The sequence below is a fragment of the Molothrus aeneus genome, chromosome 6 (assembly GCF_037042795.1).
Source record: "Molothrus aeneus isolate 106 chromosome 6, BPBGC_Maene_1.0, whole genome shotgun sequence".
In the NCBI taxonomy this organism is placed as follows: Eukaryota; Metazoa; Chordata; class Aves; order Passeriformes; family Icteridae; genus Molothrus; species Molothrus aeneus.
The window spans coordinates 2,452,668-2,475,625 of NC_089651.1; the positions used below are offsets into that span (position 1 = coordinate 2,452,668).

The 22,958-nt window shown below is 40.8% G+C and overlaps 1 protein-coding gene across 3 annotated transcripts in view; it reads left to right on the top strand.

The window, feature by feature from the left end:
* Positions 1-1,528: 1,528 nt before the first annotated feature.
* PRMT3 (protein arginine methyltransferase 3) overlaps positions 1,529-22,958 on the top strand; it is a 57,585-nt gene continuing 36,155 nt past the window's right edge. For 2 of the 3 annotated variants that reach the window (XR_010783831.1, XM_066552287.1), the window contains exons 1-9: positions 1,529-1,696; positions 2,347-2,429; positions 3,483-3,532; positions 4,607-4,709; positions 5,138-5,291; positions 8,404-8,545; positions 11,531-11,596; positions 16,795-16,916; positions 19,710-19,809. Coding sequence is in view for 2 of the 3 variants with exons in the window: in XM_066552287.1 (XP_066408384.1) it covers positions 1,554-1,696; positions 2,347-2,429; positions 3,483-3,532; positions 4,607-4,709; positions 5,138-5,291; positions 8,404-8,545; positions 11,531-11,596; positions 16,795-16,916; positions 19,710-19,809 (963 nt within the window). In the remaining variant the exon portion in view is untranslated. The remainder of the gene's footprint in view (positions 1,697-2,346; positions 2,430-3,482; positions 3,533-4,606; positions 4,710-5,137; positions 5,292-8,403; positions 8,546-11,530; positions 11,597-16,794; positions 16,917-19,709; positions 19,810-22,958) is intronic. The other variant, XM_066552288.1, reaches the window with a different exon arrangement.

Sequence of the window (22,958 nt, forward strand, 5' to 3'; positions counted from 1 at the left end):
GGCGATGGCTGAGGGAAGGGGCCATGGCTGAGGCACAGGGCCATGGCTGAGGGAAGGGGCAATGGCTGAGGGTTGGGGCGATGGCTGAGGGAAGGGGCCATGGCTGAAGCACAGGGCCATGGCTGAGGCACAGGGCCATGGCTGGGGCACGGGGCCATGGCTGAGGGAAGGGGCAATTGCTGAGGCACAGGGCCATGGCTGGGGCATGGGGCCATGGCTGAGGGAAGGGGCAATTGCTGAGGGTCGGGACGATGGCTGAAGCACAGGGCCATGGCTGAGGGTTGGGGCCATGGCTGAGGGAAGGGGCCATGGCTGAGGGTCGGGGCGATGGCTGAGGCACGGGGCCATGGCTGAGGGCTGGGGCCATGGCTGAGGGACGGGGCCATGGCTGAGGCACAGGGCCATGGCTGAGGCACAGGGCCATGGCTGAGGGTTGGGGCCATGGCTGAGGGAAGGGGCCATGGCTGAGGGAAGGGGCAATGGCTGAGGGTTGGGGCGATGGCTGAAGCACAGGGCCATGGCTGAGGGTTGGGGCCATGGCTGAGGGAAGGGGCCATGGCTGAGGCACGGGGCCATGGCTGAGGCACAGGGCCATGGCTGAAGGAAGGGGCCATGGCTGAGGGAAAGGGCCATGGCTGAGGCATGGGGCCATGGCTGAGGCACGGGGCCATGGCTGAGGGAAGGGGCGATGGCTGAGGCACAGGGCCGTGGCTGAGGGACGGTGCCATGGCTGACGAAAGGGGCGATGGCTGAGTGTGAAAAACGCCAATCACTTGTTTTTATAATTTTTAATGTTTAATAGTAATAAAATGGTTATAAAAGTAGTAATACAATTAGAGTAATGATAATTTGGACAATTTGAATTAGGACAATATGAGACAATAGAGACAAAGAGTTACAGACGTCCGGGTACCTTTTTCTGGACAAAATAAGCCTGAAAAAGGACCCACGTTAACAGAGGATTAACCCTTAAAAGCAACAGCCTGTTGCATATTCATACACTTCATACACGATGCATAAATTCCATTCAAATACAGGATTCTGCGTAGTCAGTGTCAACTTCTTCCTCCGAACCCTAACAGCGCCTTCGAGGCGGGAAGAAGTTCGTTTCTTCTGATAAGAGGGCAATAAATTCTTTTTCTCTGAAAGATTAGGTGTCCTGTGGCTGCTATCTCGCTGCGAGTCCTTTCTTTAAAAAAAACTATTCTACATAGCACAGTTTCTATTTGAACATTTTTTATAACCTAACACTATATTTAACACAGTACTTAAGAGAATTAATACAGCATCACTTTCTAACACAACACATATAATATTAATTTCAATATTTGCGAAAACCCAATCATAAAATACGTGCATTTTTCACACCGAGGGACGGGGCCGTGCCTGAAGCACGGTCCCGCCGTCCCTCTGTACCGCTGCCCCTCTCTCCCGCAAGATGGCGCCGGCCCGGCCCCTCAGCGCGGCCGCGGCCGGAGGCTGCGCCAGGGGGCGCGCGCGGCCCCGCTCCGTCCCCGCTGCCGGAAGCGGCGCGCGCGGGGCGGCGGCGGGACATGGATCCCATGGAGCCTGAGCAGGAGGAGGAGATGCCCGAGCTGTCCGACGGCGAGGGCGCCTGGGACGACGAGGAGGAGGAAGAGGAGGAGGAGGAAGGCGCTGCCGTGGCCCAGCAGACCCGCTGCCTCTTCTGCGACAGGTGAGGGGACGGGGAGCGCGGGGCCCAGAGGAGCGCGCTGCTCCGGGTGCGCTGCGCTGCGCTGCGAGCGGCCGGGCTCGGCCCGCGGGAGCGGGATCGGGATCGGGATCGGGAATCGCTGCTTTGTGGCCTCGCTCTGTAGCGTGCTGATCGCATACACGGCTCTGTGGAGCCAGGCGTGTGTTAGATTCGGACTGAAGGAGGGAGGAACGTGGTAATAATCCCCTCCCCTCGTGCTGAAGCAGCGTGGAGGCTCTTCTCCTTTTCTCTTTCGTCTTTTCCCCATGGCCAGTATCGAGATGAGAGTTTTTATTTCGATGTACCATATCAAACTGCCCCACCCACCTTGTGTTGGTGTGGTTTTTAGATCTCAGGTTTTAACGCAGGCTTTGCTCTCAGACAGTGTTTGGAAGTTAACAGGATCTGTGGTTTTATCAAACAGAATTTTTGTGTTCCCTGGCTTTTGTTTCAAAATGTTTGACAAACAAGGTAAAAGCTTTGTGAGGCATGTGAGCCAGTGCCTGGTCATCCTTTCTCAAAGGCAGGAAATGTGTTCTGAATTCCCCAGTAAGTCAGAACAGAGCATATAGCACTCCTAAGTTGGAACTTAATGTGTCAATATTGCATATTTAATAGTTTGTTATTTACAGGTTGTTTAGTTCTGCTGAAGCTGTGTTCTCCCACTGCAAAACAGAGCATCAGTTTGATGTTAGTGATGTGATCCAGAAACATGGTAAGTTTTTTTCATGATGTGTCATTTCCTTTTGTGTATGAGTGTCTCATTTAAAATAAATTGCAAATATTAATTTGTTTCTATCTGATCTCATGGTTCACAGCTGAAGCTTCCAAGATCGAATAAGATGAGCTATTGTAGAAAAATGCTTATAAATTTCCTTTATGCTGGCTGCTTCCTGCATGCCTTTTCTACCGGTAAAGCTCTCAACCAGTGACAAAAGTGAGATTGATCTTTGCTGGCTTTTGCTGATTCCTCACTGCCTACTTGATTGACCTGAACCAGACACTGCATGATTGATCTGATCTGATCTGATCTGCTGGGAGCTCTTGCCTGACCAGTGATACTGTTGTTGGGCTCAGGATTTAGCAGAGCCCCATGGCTTGTGTCCTTCAGGTGATCACAGGAAGGCCTTCCCTCCCATGTCTGTTAAATTCTTTTTAGTCAAGTTTAAGGTTGGCTGTCACTTGAACTAGTCATTATATATGGTAAGATCTAGTCTGGTCTGTTTTTTGTCTAAAATCCAAGAAAAAGTATTTTGAGTTTATCTTTGCTGTTCCTGGGGAGAGAACACAGTTAAACTACTATTACTTTTGCCAGGGTGGCAATTTTAAATCAATATTGGTGGGTATTCTTGATGAGTAGTATCAGTTTACATTCTTTTAAGCAGAAAGCTAAGAATATGAACAGGGGAGCACAGCAGCCTAAAATGTCATCAAGGTAGCTGGTAGGAGATAAGAGAGGCTGTCCTGATATACTTGCTTGCCCAATGGATGAAATCCCTGTCCATAGTTCCCGTTTAGATGTGTTCCATTCTTAATTTGTGGCAAATGTATTTGCCCTGAGGGTGAGGATTTTCCTGGGTTAGCCCTAAAGAGAAGAAAAACACAGATGGCAAACTTAAGATAGGAAGAGTGCACGAGATAGTGATGTACAACCAAGGGGAAGTTTGAAACAATTACCAATTGAACAGGTAATTAGTATTCACATAACTGTAAAACATGTGGTCTTTTCTGTAATACAAATGCTCTCTTTGTTTTTTTTTCCACTCAGGACTCGATTTTTATGGATACATTAAACTAATAAACTTTGTCAGATTAAAGGTAGGTGTGGCACCTACTACTTCTTTTTTCTGACTCTGGAGAATAGTGATGTGCTTTCAGTTTGCCCATTTCTAATAATTGTGTGAGATTTTGTATTGAAGTTTTAGAAAAAGAAATCATGGGAATTAAAGTAGCTGTTGGTCTGTTTTAATTGTAAATATATGTAATTAATGTGAAATTTTATTTTCAGAAGGGGATGTTGAGACTTGCATAAAGCCTCCATGCTGTGTAGTATCATCTTGTTCTATTCAGGTTTTGTGGGCCTTTGACTCTGCTGTCTCACTTCAGAAATGGGTTCACTTCTCAAGAACTGAAGTTTCTCAGTCCTTGCATGTGTGTTGATGTAAAAACCTTTCCTGAGGGTATGAGCTGGCCAGACCCCTACTTAGTAAAGACAATAGCTGATCTCTCAAGTTACAGAGCTTAAAACTCTGCTAAAGTTATACCTGAGTCAATGGGAACCTACAGTTTTAAGATAGGCTTCCATATATTTTGTGTGTTTTGTGACTTTGTTCCTTCATTATTCCCTTAAAGTTTAGGTTAAAACTCAATACCATCTTATCTTCCTAAGTAGTTTTTACTTCAGTCTTCCAATCTTAAATCTTATTTAAGATTTAAATCTTAAATAAGATTTAAATCTTATTTAATGCATAACTGTGTAAACACAGAAAGGCAAAAGCTGGAGTCCAAAACTGACTTCTCTTTTCTTAACCAAATATTAACTGGATGGAAACAGGAGAGACAATACAGTGTTTCTGCCTTCTGTTCCTACAGCACTGTTCATGTAAGAACCTGACAGGATTAGTATCTTGGATTTTTTGATTAGCCAAACACCTGAGTGGACTTGGTTGCTGAGAGCAGTGCAATCCTGCAGGTATCCTTCAAGATCTGTTACTGCTTGCACAGAATTTCTTGGTCCTGGAGCTGCCTGGGCTTTCCCAGCCTTTGCTACGAAGCTCCTTCAATAATACCCTGCATATTTTACTGTGTGAAAGATTGCCTTGTTTTCTTGAATGAAATTGAAGTGTTGGTGTTTTCAAGGAAACTTAGTGTACATGTTCTTCTCCTGTCTAGAAACCAACTGGGGCATATTTGAGTTCTCTCAGCAGCCCACTGCCTTGGGAAGGAGAGGAATATTTGAAACCAGAACTTGAAGATGATCTCCTTCTTCAGTTTGGTAAATAACTGCTTCAGTATGGCTCCTGCATTTTGGGGTAAATGTGGTATTGTTAGAGTTTGTGATCTGTAAAGCACTGTCACTGTTACTTGATTTATGTGTCTGAGAAAGTCCACATACTAATTATATCTAATTTAATTATATCTAAACCAAATATCCCTTCTAGAAATAATCAAACACTGGTATTTAAGGAAGCCTGAATTCTGGATTTATTTGCCTTAACTTAGACCCTGCTTCTAGCATATTTGCTTCTTCTGCCTGGGCTTGTGTTTTGTAGTTAGCCCTGTCAAATTCAGTTGTGCCTTTTGTAAAACAACCAGCTTGTACAAAGCATCCAAAGACAGAAAGAGCATGAAGTGTTTATGATCTGCTGCAAACAGATCAGAAACATGATTGGTAGGTATTCTTTTTCCTCCCTGTTTCATCAGACATAGAAGATCTTTGTGAACCTGTAAAAGTTTTGCCTTCTAATGGCTTAAGTGACAGCATGGTGCTCCTGGAACAATTAAAACATGCGGAACAGAGAGCCAGAGCTGCAGAAGCAGCCTTGGCTAGAGCACAAGATGATCTTCAGAAAATGAAGTAAGTGTCTGAACTGAAGTTTTGGGCTGTTTTTGTTTGATGTGTTTTATAGAAGATGTTCATGTTTGAAGACAAATAGAAATGGAAGGAAGTAGTAGAATGTAACTATGAAATAAACCTTGGGGTGGGACTGTAGGTTTGACTTGTCTGTTGTAGATGGTTAGTAAATGTCTTGTAGTGGTTAGTAAAAACTGCACAAAAACCTGCACAGATTGAAAGGACAAAGTATGTTTAGGAGAGCTAAGCAAGCACATCACTCAGGTTTTTTCCTTCAGATTGCTCTTTGTTTTTGAGATACCTTTCTGTTAGTTCTTTAGATAGTAATTTCAACACTGAGGATGCACACATTGGAGAGGAGAGAGAGACTGGCAAATTAAATACAGAACTCCAGAGATGTTCAGAATTGGCTTCAAACAGTTAGTTTTAGTAGAGTTCATTTGCAGTTTGGAGAAACTCTCAGTGGAATTAATAAATCAGCTTTTTTTCAGCTACTTTTGATTTCACTATCAGTCAGGACATCCCTGTAGCTACTTCTAAGTCTTGAGGTCTGCATATGGATTGGTGATGCTCATGGATAACACAAAATATAAACTTCATTTAAATCCCCTACAAGCGTGAGATCACACTGACTGGGCACTGAGGAACTGAAATTATATTTAAGAGACTTGGAAAAATAATTCACGTTCTTTTGGGTGAGAAGTTAATCAGAAAACCCTTGTGTTGTAAACAGATTTGAGTTTTTGTTGTACATTTTGACAGTACACACTTGGAGCTACAGGTAACTAAGTACACCAGAATATTTAATGTATTCAAATCCCCTCAGCTGTGAACAATTATTTATGTCAAAAAGGATCCATTTTGTCTTCAGGTGAGTTTGAATTTTGCACACAGTGCTTTTCTGGTATCTCTATGCTTTAATTGATCATAAACAGCAAGAATTAAGGAAATTTATCGTTGTGCTTTAAAAGCTTGGGGGTATTTTCTGTGTGTCTTTTTGCTTTATTGTGTTCCATTCATTTTCATTTAAAAGAAAAAAAACCCTTGCAGGTTATCAGTAGCAATTTCTTTTGAGCTCTCTAAACTTCAGTGAGGCTTACAGATTTTTTTTTAAAGTAAGCATATCAATTTATCTGCTCTTGTAAGCGGGAGCCTTTAATTTTTCTTTCTCAATGCAACCTCTTCAATTCAGCAGAGGTCAGCTGGCAGCAAAAATATCCAGATGTAGATCTGATGAAGCAGCACAGTTTTAAATTATGGACAGAGGAGTCAGTTGCACTGTAGTAGTGTAAATGCTGTTATTCAGTGGTTCGTGCTGGAGGTTATTGCACAGAATATTCCACCTGCTCCCTTTCAGGTAAACCTCTGTGAAATAATGACAGTGACATTTCCATAAATCAGATCACCTCTAGCATTAGATGTAACTTAGGGATTTCAGAGCACAGCTTGTCTATACTGAGTTTTTTAATCTGTCACCTCCTTGGAGGTGATGGCTTTTGGTTTTACTTATCTTTTTTCTTGACTAAGAAGCCAGCAGGACAGCTCTGTCTTTGGAATTTCTTTGGTGCTTGTGTTGCATGCATATATTAGAGGAATTTTTGGCTTAAATAATTTTGAATTAAATCATTTAAATCTCACACAGTGCTAATTATACATAATTGTCACAGAATCCATTTTATGAAAGTTTAAAATTGTATCATGTAGATATTTGTATGAAAGTAAAGAAAATGCAAAGTACTGTGGTAAAGAGCAGTATTAAAAAAAGATCCAGACCATTTCTGTGTAAAAAAATATAGGAAGTTTCTGAAACTGACAAAATTTCAATACAAAATCCCTTACCATGTTCTCCTCCCCATCCAAAGTAGCTGAGCAGGGAGGTATTTGAAATATCAGGAGTGAATATTTTCAGTTTTGCTCTTCTCTAAGGAAGATATTGGTAATGAGACTGTTCCCTACAGTTTCTATATGTGAAGTTCCCATTTAAGAAAGTATGGTCACTGTTAAAGGTGAGTGTCAGAGGCTTTGGGGTGGTCTAGGATGCAGCTTCTGTTGCTGTTGGACTGTAGACCCTGGAGGAAAGTTGTCTGGCTGAAGTGTGTTTGCTTTTTCTCTTCATTGTGGGTGTAGTATGATCTGCTTGTTAATGTCTAATAGTGTTTTCATGATAAACCTCTTGATTTGTGTATTTTGTCATCAGACCTGCTTTGGGGAATGAGAACATGGAATTACAGAATGGTTGAGTTGGAGGGGACCTTAAAGCTCATCCAGTTCTGAACAGGAGCACCTCCCAGGTTGCACAGAGCCCCATCCAGCCTGGCCTTGGACACTTCCAGGGATCCAGGGGCATCCACAGCTGCTCTGGGAACCCTGTGCTGGGGCCTCACTGCCCTCACAGTAAAAAATTTCATCCTAATATCCAGTCTAAACCTACAGTCTTTGGGTTTAAAAGCCATTTGTCCTCGTCCAAAGTCCCTGTCCATATTTCTTGTAGCCCTTTTAGGAACTAAGAGGCACAGTGGGTTCACCCTGGAGGCTTCTTTTCCCCAGGCTGAGCAATCCCAACTCTCTCAGCCTTTCTTTATGTGTTGAAGGAATGCAAGAGCAGGGAGGAGGGAAAATAAGCAGCATAAAATTCAAGTAATAAATTGAATTTTAATCTCTTTCTTTCTTTTCACCCAAATGCCTCAGTTTTCAAATGCTTCCTTCTCCCTTCCAGTAGTCACCCAGTGTTGTGTGGGCTGCAGTTCTTGTGCTCTTTGTGTTTAGTCCATATCTGCATTACACAGCCTGAAACACCTTGACACTGCAGTGCTAGCTTTTATGCCAGCAAGTTCAAAATAGATACTTCTGCCTTAAAAATAGAAACTACTCCCCAATATTTCACTGCTGATAGTTGCTTGCTGTCAGCAGAAGGCTGGGCTTGCCGGGGGGGGCTGCAGCAGCCGCCAGGAGCCTGCAGAGGGAGGATGTGCACACCTAAAGCTGCTGCTGCTGTTGCCCAGCCCCAGGGCAGCCTGCATTCATTCCTGCTTCTCCCAAGGCCTTCCCCCCTGCCCAGCCTCCTTGCCGTGGTCCCATAAACACGTCTCAAGGGTATATTTCAAACTGATTACAGACAATTTGCTCAGGACTTTGTGATGAACACAGATGTCAGGAGCAGCTCGTCGTGCAGCACCATTGCAGACCTTCAGGAGGACGAGGATGGCGTTTACTTCAGCTCCTATGGGCATTATGGGATACACGAGGAGATGCTAAAGGTCAGAAAGTCATCGCCACTGCACCTTCCTAGGGCTGAAGAGGAGAGGTGGAATGAAGTGGGCTGTGTGCCCATAAATATACTGCAGAGCAGCTGCATTTTTAACCCCTTCTGTCCAGGAGAGGTTTTTTGGTGGTACTTAGGCTAAGAGATCATTTTTCAGTTTTATTTCCTTTGTGTAAGCTCTATTTACAGGAAGGGTCAGGAGCAGAAAATCATTTACTGTTATGCTTGATAGTACAATACCTGTGCCACAGCCCTACCTTGCCAAAAGCAGCTTTTTCCTGTTGTTTAAAACATGAAGGATAAAACATAATACAGACAGTGAATATTTTTCTTCAGTTTTACGTTTTCCTTATAATTGAAATTTCTTAGGCAGGACCATTTCTCAAATATTGTGGTTTTCTCTTGCACTTTGTAAACAGAAAATGTTACTTGTGCATGGTTTGGTGTATTGATAGCATGACAATGAAGTGTCACGTTCATGAACATGCTGGAGCAGCTCCTTTCATATGCTAAAGATTAAAAAATGTTTATGCTCAAAATTCTCAAAGGCAAACCTATGTATGCCCTTTTAACTTTAAAATAAGAAAAAACAAGCAGAAAGCCCAACAGCTTAAAATTAACTTGTAAATTAAAAAGTCTTAATGCTTCCTTTCAGAGAAGATGTCATAGTTGTGAGAGTTATAAGCAGTTTTATCATTTTAAGGCATAAATAAATAAAAATTCCTGTCTAAAGTCAAGGCAGAATACAGAGCTGTGAAGTGAATTTGTGCCTGCAGCTAGCATATAAAGCTTTCAGCTTTGTAAATCATTTAGTGGCTCCAATGCAGAAATACACATGAATATGTGTTAAGAGTAGTGTGACTGGGAGGTTATTATTAAGGGGAGGAGATTTTACAGAAGCACAGAGATGGCTGCAGAACTAGAAGAATGTTTTCTGAAATGTATGGTCTGTAGAAATACAACTGCAATGTAACTTGAAGATAAATAAAAAGATAGGTGTTTGGTTTTACAGCTTTATAAAGCTGTCATTTGAGATAATGTAGGTAGAGGATGAGGAAGCCTTTCTGTTGGCAAATAAAGTGTACAGTAAATCTGCATCTCTGCGCAAGGAGATTGGTACAAAATTGTATTTTACTGATTTAAGGGTATGTTTGTCAGAATGCATTTAAGAAGACTTTTGACTTTCCAAAACGTAGGATAAGGATTGCTTTTATTGTGTGCACATTGAAATTTGTTCTTTATGCAAGGCATTCACTTTGGGTTTTTTTCCTGTTTACCTTATTTACATAAATATAGTGGCTTACTACATGAACATTTTTAAGAAAGCAGTCTTGCTGTCTGAATGTAAGCCCATTTCTGAAACCTTTTTTGTCCTTATGCCTGGCAGTGGTAAGACAACATTTCAGTTTGGGGTATTTGTCTGCAAACACTTGAGAGGTGGAGCAAGAACATTGTTACTTCACACTTGCCGAGTCACTGGTGTTTCCCTTACTCTACCTTTTTGTTTGAGAATTTCTTGGCTGTCATCTTAATAATTTTTTTCACCATTTTACTTAAACCAAGAAAGCATTACATGGAAAAGTTGAGTGGAGAAGGGGATTGGTCAATAGAATCCCAGAGTGCTTGGCTGCTTTGAGTTGGGGCAGTGCTGAAGCCATGTGAGGGGCAGGAGGCAAGGCTGAAAGCTTTCCAGCTGGCTGCTTTCTCAATTGATAATTTATTTTTACACTTCTTTGGTCCTCCCAGCAAATCCTAGTATATACTGCAGTAGTTGAAGTACTAAAAATAGTTGCTCTGAACATCATAGCAAACCAATATGGTTTTAAAGGGTCAGGGTTCTGTTATTACCATTAATTATGCAGGATTTTAAAGCAGAATTCTCTAAAATAAACCCCAGCTGCTTCTTTGGGTTGTGTGTGTGATTGTACTTTTACACATAGAGCTGGATTTTAGGATTTTCAAGCCTTAAAATAATTTTTTGTCTCCAAAATTTTTATTATCATAAAAATGTTCCTGTCACTGTTTTTGATCTTTTTCTTTTATTAAAATAGACTTTGTTCTTTCTCACTGTAGAAAATTTCTGTTCTCTGTTATTTCTAGAAATTCTTAACTTGCTGTAGTAGAAAAATCCCCTAGATTTAGTAAAAGTACTGGGATTTTATACTTCAGCATTTTTAACACTAGACAAAAAATTGCTGATTTTTTTATTTGTCTCTAACACTTGAACTGTGACAGTAACTCCAAAGCCTATACTTGGCTGTCAATTTGTGTACCTGCTGATGCATGTTAAGAGAATCAATGTTTTAACAGATTACCTTGCAGGTAAACTGAGCTATGCTGCAGGCTTTTTTATACTAAGATACTGTATATGTTTTGTTCTAGGCTTGAAAATATTGCAGCTTCTCTGGCCCTGTTTGTATTTCAATCAAACTTATTTACTGTGTTGGACTTTCATCAAATGGGCTGTATAGCTTTCACTACTAGCTTGCCATCAGGATTGCAAATCTGCAGCTTGTTCAGAAGTAAAACCAAGTTAATTTGATGCATAACTTTTTTTTTACAGAAATCTCCATGTCACAGGGGTGTCAGAGAACAAAATGATACAAAACATTTTATGAGCACGTGATTCAAATGTTCACAATTTTCTATTTAAGTTGGTGTAATATTGTCACTCTATTACTGCTGTTCCTTGATAGTGATGAACAGGTGTTAAGATCTTTGAAACATTCAAAAGAAAAGGCAGAATCAGGAAATCATAAAATAGTTCCTTATTTTTCCTCCAGCTGAGGCAACTGGCTTCATTTGCTGCAGTAAATTCTGCAATATTATCATACAGAAGTGTCATGATTGCAGTGCCCATGTAAGTACAGCATGTGCAAAGCATCTGTAGCCAAGCTGGAAAGCAAGTTGTTCAGCATTTTTGAACTTTCTGCTGTACCTAAGCAGAAAAAGTGAACCCTGTTTGTTCTTTGACTGCCAGGATAAAGTCCGTACGGAGAGCTATCGCGACTTCATCTATCAAAACCCACATATCTTCAAGGACAAGGTGGGTACCACTGCCCAGAAGATCCAGTCATTTCTCTGGTTTATTTTGTCTCAAATGGTAGAAAAGCTGCAGGTTAGCTAGTCTGTAGCTCTGGGAATGGAGATTCCAGTGGCAGGATTTGATCTGATGCGCTCTGGCTGGTTTAGGTGGTGGAGAGCTGCTGGAGGGTGCAGCGTGCTGATAAGAGCAGTGCTGATCTCTATTGTCATTGTGCTGTGTGCCGTGGCAGGGAGCTCATTCATTATCTTGGCAGGGTGAAGTTGAGCCTCTCTTGTCGAGGATATTAGGTGCAATCTCTCTGAGGGCTCTTCACCAGGATTAAGTGAATTTCTATGTATGCCTGATACAGTAAAAATGTCCTGGAAGCCCTGTGTAATTAGGGCTGGGAAAGAATTCATGTGGAACTGATTTTTTTGAATTAGTGCTGTTTCATGTCTCCAGACTGGGTGGTTATTGTTAAAGGGCTTGGAACTGTGAGCTAGTCCTTCATTTGCAGTGAGGAGGCATTTCAGTGATAGGATCTTACAGTGGTTATGACCCCTGTACAGTAATAATCCTCTTGTCTTTTGTATCTCTGCTGGCTGTTTCTAATGAGTTTGTTGTGTTTTGAGCTTATAGAACCATAGGATGGTGTGGGTTGAAAGGGGCCTGCAGGATCATGCAATTCCAATCCTTCTGCCCTAGCTAGGGACACTTTCCACTAGACCAGGTTGCTCAGAGCCCCATCCAACCTGGCCTTGAATGGTTTTCTTCAGGGATGGGGCATTCACACTTTTTCTAGGTGACCTGTGCTGGGCCCTCATCACCCTCACAGGGAAGAATTTTTTCCTAGTATCCTATCTAAGCCTACTCTCTTTCATTTAAATCCATTCCCCCTTGTTCTGTCACTCTAGGCCCTTGTAGAGAGTCTCTTCATCTTTCTTTTAGGCTCTTTTCAGGTACTGGAAGGCAACAATTAGGTCACCCCAAAGCATTCTCTTTTTCAGGCTGAACAATCCCCATCCTCTGAGCCTTTCTTTGTAGGAGAGATGAGAGAGCAGTTCTGTCCTGACAGAAAGTATTTCAGTGTTTGATAGTGCCTATTCCTTGTATGTCTCACCTTAGTTTTCAATTGGCAACTATAGCAGAAAAAAAAAAAGTAAATAGTTTTCTTCCCTTTTTTGCCTCAATTCATGTCACAAGCCTGTTTCTACTAAACATTTCTGAACTCTTTGATTATAGTGAGAGAACAAGCAAAAGTGTCACAGAGTTCTGCCACTAGGTGACTGTGTCGGTGGGCAGCTCATCCAACAAAGCAGAAAGATCAATAAAGGAAAGAAAGCTTTCACAGATGCCCCTAAAATTGATAACTGCAGGGTTTTGCAGGTTAAGACTGATCTGAAATTACACAGAATGTGAGGCCTTGTGGAACAGTAATTTTTCATGATTGAAATGTGTCTCCTGTGCCGTATGGACACTCTGGGAACATTCAAAACAAAACATGGAGTAAGAGTTAGAGTCAGTGATGCTTCAGCCCCAGGAGTAGATACCCATGCTCAGGAAACAGCTTTGGCAGTGTGTGTGCTTACTCTGCTGTAAAAGCATTCAGCTGCTCTGAAGAAAAGCTCAAGTATCCCAACATACACAAACTGATTTCTGAACGTGGTTTTTGCAGCAGTTTATTGGATCAAGGTTACCTCAAATTCATGGTGCATCCAAAGCCATCATGGTGTGTTGAGGTTGAACTGAAAGACAGAATCTCAATTGCTTTGAGTTCCTAGTGTGCCCCACCCATGTGACCAGTGTCCTGCTTAACTTGTGTGTCTGGCCACATGATGCAGCTTTCTCTTGGTACATTGCTACAGAGAATAAATGAAGTTTTCTGCAGAAATCTGGCTTTAAAGTGACATCTGTTACAGGCTTCTGCTGAAGGAGCTATGTAGAATACTTTGTTCAGCTTAATGTATTGTATAATGCTCTCAGGACTATACTAATGAGTGAAAATTCCAAAGGCTGTTTTCCCTTTAATTTTAATAACAATTCAAAAAAAAAAAAAAAGAGGGAAAAGTCTGATACTGCATTTCTTAGAACTCTCTTATGGTATTCCTCCCTGGAAAATACATACTAATGGTTTTTGGTTTTTTCTGAATGGACAATTGTGAGGTAGTTTGGAAGTAGCTTGTTCAAAAAGCTGAATTTTTATACTCACTTTTGATGCAAGTCTGCATCCTAACCTTTAGGATACTAAAGAAGAGGTGTGATTGCATGCTGATAGATGATAACAGACTATCTAGGTTTGTTTATTATGCATATTTTATTCAGAACCAGCCAATTTGTTTGTTCTGTCTCAGCTTTCAAAATAAATTAAAACTTGAACAAATCCTGCTTGCTGCCTTTGTTTTCAACCTGTCAAATGTATTTGAGATGAGAACGGGACAATTCAGATTACCTGGTAGGAGTAATGAAGGTGGCTGTACTCAGTAAAAGGAAGTGTGGTCCATTTTACAATGAGAGTAGTTTTGGGTGGAAAAATAATTTAGTAAAGTGCTGTTGCCATGCTTAGTTTTCATTGTAAGACTGAAATCTGAGGCAAGCATCAGTGCCATATTCAGGGAATAAAATAAACTTTTAAACTACTGTCCTACTAAGAGTTCATTGATGAAATGAATTTAGTTGGCCAAAGTCCCTGGCCTCCTGTTTTTCTGAGTTTAAGGTAGGCTGTCACTGAAAGCAGGACATGAGTTCTGCTCAGACTGCAGAGGAGCATGTGAAGCTGCAGTGTGTGGTGGTGTAGTGAAATCACCTGTGCAGCTGCTCAGGCCTTTGCTGAGAGGCCATATGTGATCACTGCAAGAACACGTGGGCTGTAGGCCCTTGTCCTTAGGCTAATTGATGATCACCCTGCTTGTCTTTCCCTTCCTCACACGTATTCCAGCTTGTCTGTTTCCCTCCAGTGCCTCTTTTCCATCCCATCCCCTGCCTAAGGCTAGATGAGTTCCATCTGGGTTTTTAAGTGACTGGGGCAGCTGTCCAGCATGGTGTCTGTTTTGATTTTTTCCCAATTTGTGGTGATTGCTCTCTTTCATGCAACTGTACATCCAGATGATTCTTTCACAGTGGTTTATTTTTGGCTGTGACTTCCAGCTGTCATGGCTCAGTGATTTTGTTAACTACCATAGGTGAAATGTTAGGTGATGTTGGAGGGTGTGAGATTTCAGCAGCTGCAAGAATATTGATTTTTATTTTCTATTCCTGTCTCCAGCAGATTCACAGTTTAGGGATTTCTCTCATTTCTGAGTTGCAGAGTTGACTCCTTTTGAAACAAGGCTACAAAAGAGTTGCAGGTGGAACAAGTAACTCTATCCACAGCTTCCCTCTGCACAAGCTGCTGTAAAAGGCCATAATACTGATGGTTTTTAGTCTGTTTCCAGGTTTTAAGTGGCTCTACAGAGACAGGTGGTAGTCAGTGCTGCAGTCCCTGCTTCCCAGACCACCACAGCAGCAGCTCCCTTATGCTGTACTGCTAAGGATGAACAGCTGGTTTTGTTCATGCTGGCTTCAGGATCATTGTTCCGTGTGCATCCTCAGAATGTACAGAATTGTATACGAGGGAGGCAGGCAGACCTGAGGTGCAGAGCATTCCAGTATTTGCTCTGCTGCTCTTGGTCAGGTGAAATGCAAGGTTTTCCTGTGCCAAAGCAAGAGTGATCAGTAGATGATAAGCTGGAAAGTGTATCAGCAGCAGGGTGCATTATTGCTTTATTTTTTTGTATTTTTTAAAATATTTTGTAAAATGGGATTGTAGTTCTCAAATATGGGATTGGTCAGTGAGGGATTTGATGCCTTCTTTGGAAAAATGTTTAATGTAATGAAAGGTGTGAGGGTATGTTTAACAGCACTCTGTGCTGTGAGGAGAAAGAGATGGTGAAATCAGTTTTCCTTTCTAATAAATTCTTGCTGTGACTGGTAATTCTGACTCAGTGTTCTTGTTAAGTATGTTTTAAGTTGTACTTTCATTTTAGGTTTTATGTATGGGAAAGTAAGTTCTTTCTTTACAGTTCTGGTTCTGTTCATGCTTAAATGCTGTATATGAGATGAGTGGCTCTACGTAGTGTTTAAAAAACTTATTTTGATTTTCAGATTTCAGAACTTTTTTGGGTTTAGTGCTGTGAGTTTTTTAACACCATTAGTAAAGCTTAGCTATATCAGATATGAGTCTAACAATAAGACCATTGATGATCTGGCCAATGCAATAAAATGCACCCTCAGAATCTCCAGAGATGCCTTTCAGCCCCAATAATGATGTGAAAGCATCAAGCCTGGAACTCAGCTTAAAAATCTACTGTAGCACATTCATTAGGTTTGTAGCTGTTGAGAATTTCCAGCAGTTACAAGAAATACACTGTTACAATAGCAAGGCCTGAGGAATGCCACTTAGTAAAATATCTGTGAAGCTTTTCAAACTGCTGGCCACTCAACTCCACTTAGTCATAAATTCAGGACTGTTTTCCTGGTTGCTTCACATTTTTGAACTTTTCAGTCTTCCTGTAGTAGCTGATACATATAGAAAAACCCATGCATTTCCATGGATCTTATGGCATACTCTTTCCAGCTGTAGTGGTGAAATTCACTCTTTCATGAAAACTCTAGGGATTCCATCTTAACTGGATTTTTTTTTTTTACTCTTTTTTGATTATAAATAGTGCTAAACAGAAAATAGTTTCAGGTGTTAAAACTGTGCCAGTGACCATTTTAAAATTTAGTCATCTAGGGCCATAGACACACTGTTTTGAGGCAGTGTGACCATGTCTGGCAGAGGATTCCTAAATAAAGTTTCTGAATAGGCTTTTAATTAAAAGCTGCAGCTAGAATATTTTTTCTCAGTTCAATTATTAGTGATTCAGTGATTAAAATTGCTCAGGCTATAATTTCCTTTTTTTCTCTTCATATAACATTTTAGGTGTTTCCCACATTCTTGCTTGCTGCTGTTTCCCATGGGACAGGGTTAATCTGCAGCTGGAATTAGTGGGCTTCATTGTGTGCCTGGAAAAGGTGGTAGAGTGGGAGTTAGAACTGCAGTTTGACTTGGATGTCTCTGCATGTAACAGTAAGACTTTATGCCTTCTGTTGGAATATGCCATCTCACTGATGTAGCAAGAAGTGTAGAAAAATCATAGCAAGGGAAATAAGATTGTTTTGCTTTCATTTATTCCTTTCAGGTGGTTTTGGATGTTGGCTGTGGAACTGGAATTCTCTCCATGTTTGCTGCCAAAGCGGGTGCCAAGAAGGTGATTGGAGTGGACCAATCTGAAATCATCTATCAGGCCATGGACATCATTAGGTAGGAGAAGTTGTGGTTGTTAGTTTTCTGTTTCTTTATAGGAATTTAAAACAATTTCTATAATTTGTCTGTGTTACAGAAAATAAAGGGCCTACCCTGTCAACTGCTCTCCCCTAATCCAGGAGTGCTGAGGGTGCATCTTGTCCAGTTAGGTCTCTAAAGATGTTCATTAGTATCAGAACTAGCACTGAGCCTGAGGGACACCTCTGGTACCAGTTGGGATTTGTACTCCTCTTCCCAACTCTTGAACCTCGTGGCCTAGACCCAACTCCTCATTCATTCATCCACTCCACATGTCACTAATTTGCCTCTGGAGGATATTTCGGGAGGCTGAGCATGTGTAAAAATCAAGCAGTGACATCTGAAGACTTACAAAGGATTTCCTAGGATGAGGTAGGAGGAGTGTAATGTCCATGTGCACTGTTGATAGCTGAAGCCTCTATGTTTTTTCATTGAGGATGATTTTGTAATAGCAACTGTGAGAATAAAATCCAGGTAGATACTGAAGAATTTGGGAGTGAAGTAATGTTGTCTGTGGGAAATTTGTTAGGTACCACTCACACATTGGTGGTGCAGCACTGCACACTTGGATGCTGTAAAATTCCTCAAATATCTGCTTGGGAAAAGCACCATGTTGAACCTTAAGTGCATGTTTGACTAAAATACTTCTCTGGCACAAGAGCTCATTCCTTAAACAGAACCTTTCCTCTGAGTTCCTGACATCTTCAGAATGCTTGCAGATGTGAAATAGTGTTTTATATCTAATGAACTAGATTACAAATTTAGGGCTGTTTTAACTTTCAACAAGTACATAAAGTCTTTTGAGTGTTATTTATACTTAGGGGAGAGTAGAAGTAACAGTCAGTATGTATTATTCTTTGGGGAGGAGAAGGGCAGGCCTCTAAGAAAAGCAATGACTCAAAACTCTTAAGAGTGATGAATTGCCACTTGAAGTATGCAGCAAATAATCAGTAAGGCTGCACATTTAGAGGTACTTTCTCCTATACAAGGTTCAATTCACATTAAAGTCTGCAGTTCACATCAAAACAATTTATATTTGTCTGTTTAAAGCTACTTTTCCTAAAGGAATCAAGCTGACAAAGTTGCAGTGGAATAACAAATATTTATTGGAACACTAAACAACTCTGTAGCTTAAAAAATTACTGTTGGGGCACACTTCCATCTGTGCTTCAAGTGTGTGCTCAATGCTTTTGTCCTTCCCAGAATTCAGGTTAATTTCTAGCATGCTAATTACTGGAAACAGTGCAACCCATGTGTGTAAGTGAACCAGAATACATAGCCTGAGTAGCATTAAAAATAAACTTACTTTAAACTAAATGATTGCCTTTTCTTTTTCTTGCTGGGAATAGTCCCTGTAAGATTTCTAGCACAGTGAATTACTTGATTTTTGTCATTCATCACTGTTAAGCTAGAATAGGAAGTTGAAATAGACTTCCTAAATAACATCTCAGTTTTTCCTACAATGTGTAAACTACATTGGTTGGTTTGGGTTTTTTTAAACATTATAATTGAAAACAAGTATGTAGTGAATGAATCCTTTTCCTCTCTGTTGTTTTAAATCATGTCCTTGGATGTGGTCATTTAGAAAGTTATCTTTAGATCTCTTTTAGTTCTTCTTAAATTATTGTTGTGGGTGGTAGCTCTTTAACATTCCTCACTTGGAACTTCTCATTTTACTTCTGTTTAGACCATTGAATATGATATTAGTAATGAACTGCTATCCTCTAAGAGAAAACTGTCTTGTGTAGAGGATTTAATTTGCCTTGCAACAGCCCAAGTGTTAAGGGAGCCCTTTGACCTTTTCCTTTCCCCTCCCTTCATACTGATTGTTCTTCCATTGTCTCTTGGATGGAATTTTTAATGTCATTACTGGTCTGCATTGAAAGGCAGCCAGAATGTAAGAGTAAGATATCAGGAGAGGGAGGGAAGGGCCAGAGATAAGAACTGCAGCGGGAAGATAAATTTCTGTGGTGAGAACACTTTTCTGCCCTCTCTAACAACAGCCATGGTAATAAAGATAAGTGCAAGAAGACTAATATGGTTTGCCAAGAAGAGAAGCAGTACATTTGAAGCATTTACACCCTGACTAATTTCACCATCATGCAGTTCTTGTTTCAAAAGCTGTAGTCCTGTCCCAGTCCCTCCCTCCTTACGCAGGATGCTTGTACCATGACGTGCATGTGAGCTAATCCCTGATCGCTGCAGGTACCAGACATTGCAGGTGCTTTTGCCCAAACCCCAGTGGGGATTTACTGTGCAATAAGTGTAGTACTGATTTAGAGGGAAGCTCTGTTCTCAGTGACTTTGCAGCTGGTTTGGTTAAATAAAAGAACGAGCCATGCAAAACAGCTTTGTAAGGAAGTTAATTTCCACTGCCGTCCTGGTGTGGTGAGTAGGCTCTGAGTGCTGTGGAGGTCAGAGGAGGGGAAATGGAAACAAGCAACTTCTAAATAAAGAGGAGCAGCAGTTTTAAATTGTCTTCTTCTCTGTTTTCCTGCTTTCTGAAGCTTGCCTATTTGCATGCATGGCACGTTGGAGGTATACAGATGTACTGCCTGCCATCTTCTCCCAGCACTAAATCTGCTGCAATTTTTAGCCACTTGGAAATGTTCCCTCTGAAATAAAACTGAGGAATAGTACATTCTAGTGCTTCTTGATTAGTTAAACCAAAAAGTTTGTGAGGGGAAGAATGCGAAATATAGATGTCAGTATGGCTCTCTTGACAGCATAAATTGGAAATAGAAACTAATTTGTGTATGTTTTGACTTGCAGATTAAATAAACTTGAAAAGATTATTACATTAGTCAAAGGAAGAATTGAGGAAGTTGATCTGCCTTTGGAAAAAGTGGATGTAATTATATCTGAGTGGATGGTAAGGTGCATGGCTATTCTTTTCAAGTTATTTTCAGGAAAGAGATGTGTTTTATTTCATTTGAAAAGTTGGATTTTTTTAACCAAGCATTTATCATGATTCCAGCAGTGTCTTTGACAATGTCAGAGATGGGATGACAGTCCTGATTATGTGGTACTTGGACACAGTTCCTGGTCCCTCTTGCTCAAGCTCTTTCAAGTCAAGCTTCTCTAAGTACAGTTGAGCTGCTCCAGGTGCAGCAAGTTTCAGTTATGAAGTTGGTTTGGAAATCTATAAAGCACTAAGTCATACTGTTGTGGCTGCTCAGGTGAAAACAATGGAGAAATATTGTATTAGTCATCTAGCCAGCTCACTCTGATAGGTAAAATACCTTCAGTCTGCAAATTCAGCTAAGGACTCTCCTGACAGTGCAGGAAAGGTGATAAGGAGGGGAAGGGCTGCCTCTGGAAATCTGCAAATACTGGGAGAGCTTGAAAACAATGTTGCTTTTCATTGCTGGGTTTCAGCATGGCAGTAAAAACACTGATTCAGAAGTACAGAAGAAGTGTGATGGACAGCAGTGTGTAAGTGAGCCATCTCCTGGAATCCATTGGGTTTCAGCTGTTGGCCTGTTACCATTTTTGTGTGGTGGCCAGGTGGTTACACCCCTGTCCTTGCTACCTGCCAATTATTATTAATCCTAATAAAGAAATCTGTGTTACAAAACCCAGTGCCAGCCTGAGTGTCGTAGTGACATAGGAACGCCTGCTCCCTATCAAAAATGTGGTAGGAAACATCTCTTTGAACTGGTTTTTTGTGAACTTCTGCTATTCAGTATCCTCATATTACAGGACTTCAAAAAGCACTTCAAAGCACAGGTTTTCTTCATGTTACTTCCAGCTGCTGGGACTTAAAAATTCCTTTCTGCCTGAAATTTAAGATCAGGAATGAAAGCTTTTATTCAATGTTACTTGTTTCTTTGTGGGGTTTGCTTATTTTTTTTTTTAATAAACTGTGGCTGTTCTGTTATGGCCTTTGGTGGGGAGGTCATGCACTCATCTGTGAATCCATATGTATCTACCTGTTTTTCAGGGAAAGATGAAAATAAACTGGTTTGACTTTTTTGTATATATTTGTTTAATATTACATGTGTCAGTGAACTAGAAATTAGAAATCTGCAGTTTTTCCTGCCCTGCTGTGATGTATGTTATTTGAAGCATGAGCTTAATTTAGTGTTGAGGTCACTAGTTTCAAGGATAGTTTAAGCCATTGGCTTAAACCAGTGATTTTTTAAAAACAGCACATTATGGTTGGTGATTTCTGACAGTATGGTGGCTTCACTAGAAATGTAATTTTAGTTTTTTCAGAGAAACTTCTGATCAGCCTCCTAATATGTGCACCAAGATTAATGTTCCCAAAATCACATTTCTCCTTCTGGAGCCCAAGATTTGGTTTTAAAGGGAACCTGGACAGGTGAGCTGAAGTCATGTTGTAAATCAGTGCCTCTAAGATGAACTAAAGGATTTCAGGACTCAGCTCTTGTAAGAAACAAAGTATTGGGTGTTGGATATTTTTCTTTTGTGTGCTAATTTACCTTTTTTTAATGTGAAAATTACATAGCCACGTGCACTTCAGTTAATTAGGTATTCTAAATATTTCGGAGTGTTAGGATTTTTATAGGTTACTGCATGACAGAGATAAAGAGGACAATTCTGTGGAAGTAAGATTGATAGTTGGACAGGGTACCCAATGTTCCAACACTGTCCAGAAAGGAACATTATGTTGTCTAATGCAGATGAAGATTCTTCTTTATCTGGCTTTCTTTTGTGAATTTGCTTTTTCATTTTCTTCCCTACATTTTATAGTGTGAAATCAGTTCTTAATATGTGAACATGAGAGTGAAAAAGAATTCAGTATATGTCAGATTTTGCCTCTTTATGCAGAGAATCTGTGTGGACTGGCAGGAAAATTCTCATGCTTTTCTTTGTAACAAAAATATGAAAAGTTGCTGTTTCTGTTTAGAAAACAAAGTGCTTTTAGATTAGTGAATATCAAACCTTTGGTGGAGCCATAGCTTTGTTTTGCTTGATAGAGAATGCTGCTTAAGACCAGTACACAATAAGCTTGGTTTTTTTTTTTTGTAGAGCTGTGTCTGGAACATCAGAAAATTAAAAACAAGTATGAGGCAAGAGAGAGGAAAAATACTGCAGTCTCCCAGGATTGTTTTTAGATTAGGCTTTCTGAAAAAGCTGTCACATAGAGCAGTGTCTTGTGAAAGGTACAGCATTGCATTATGAGCATCTCAGTGTGATAGTTTCTAATGATCATTTACTTAATTGTGGAAGTGACCTATGACTGCCACAAACTGCTTGCTCTTATTCCCTCTCTTTCATTAATAAATTTGTTCCCTTAAATTATGGAAAAATGGGAGAAGCATCTTAAATACTACACAGTGGGCAGGTGTATGTGTGAGTGCACGTGTGTCTTCATAGAAATTTGTATTTCAAATGCATACTCACCATCTTCCAAAATAATAGTTTCCCTGTTTAAATTCCTCTGGATATGTTCTGTTCATGTTCCAGGTTTAGAGGCTGAATGAAGAGCAGCTGTACCTTCAGTGGTTTTATTTAAGCCTGTGAAAGAAATTAGCAGTGAACATGTTTGTAACATTCTAAATTCAGCTTGTGACATCTGAAGTTTGTGTGTTTGACAGTGTCAACATCAGAGCAGGGCATTTCTGTGACTGTGTTCAATTCAACCCAGTGTATAAGACACAGAGGAAGGCAGTGGGAGGTGTGAAGAGCTGTGAGCTGTTCTCTTGGTGTCCAAAAGGCAGCTTGCTGAAGATTGAGGGCTCCTTGGACTTCAGAGGCCCAGATACAGCTGTTCAGGCTTTCACTGCAGAGACAGCTGGACACTGTTTGTGCCAAAACTTCAGTGAAGTCTGCAACCTGACCCAAGGGGCTTCTTGTGTGCTGTGAGCCAGGAGCACAAGGGAGAGCAGTGGCTGAAGGGCCACTTCACCCAGTGAACCACATTGCCTTGAGAAACAGTACAAGAATGGCCAGGGAATAGTCTGTGCCAGTAACCAAACAGATCCTCTAGGGAGAAAATCTGTCAGTTCTTGGAGAAGGGTTTTTGGAAGTAAGAACAGGTGGATTTTATATAAA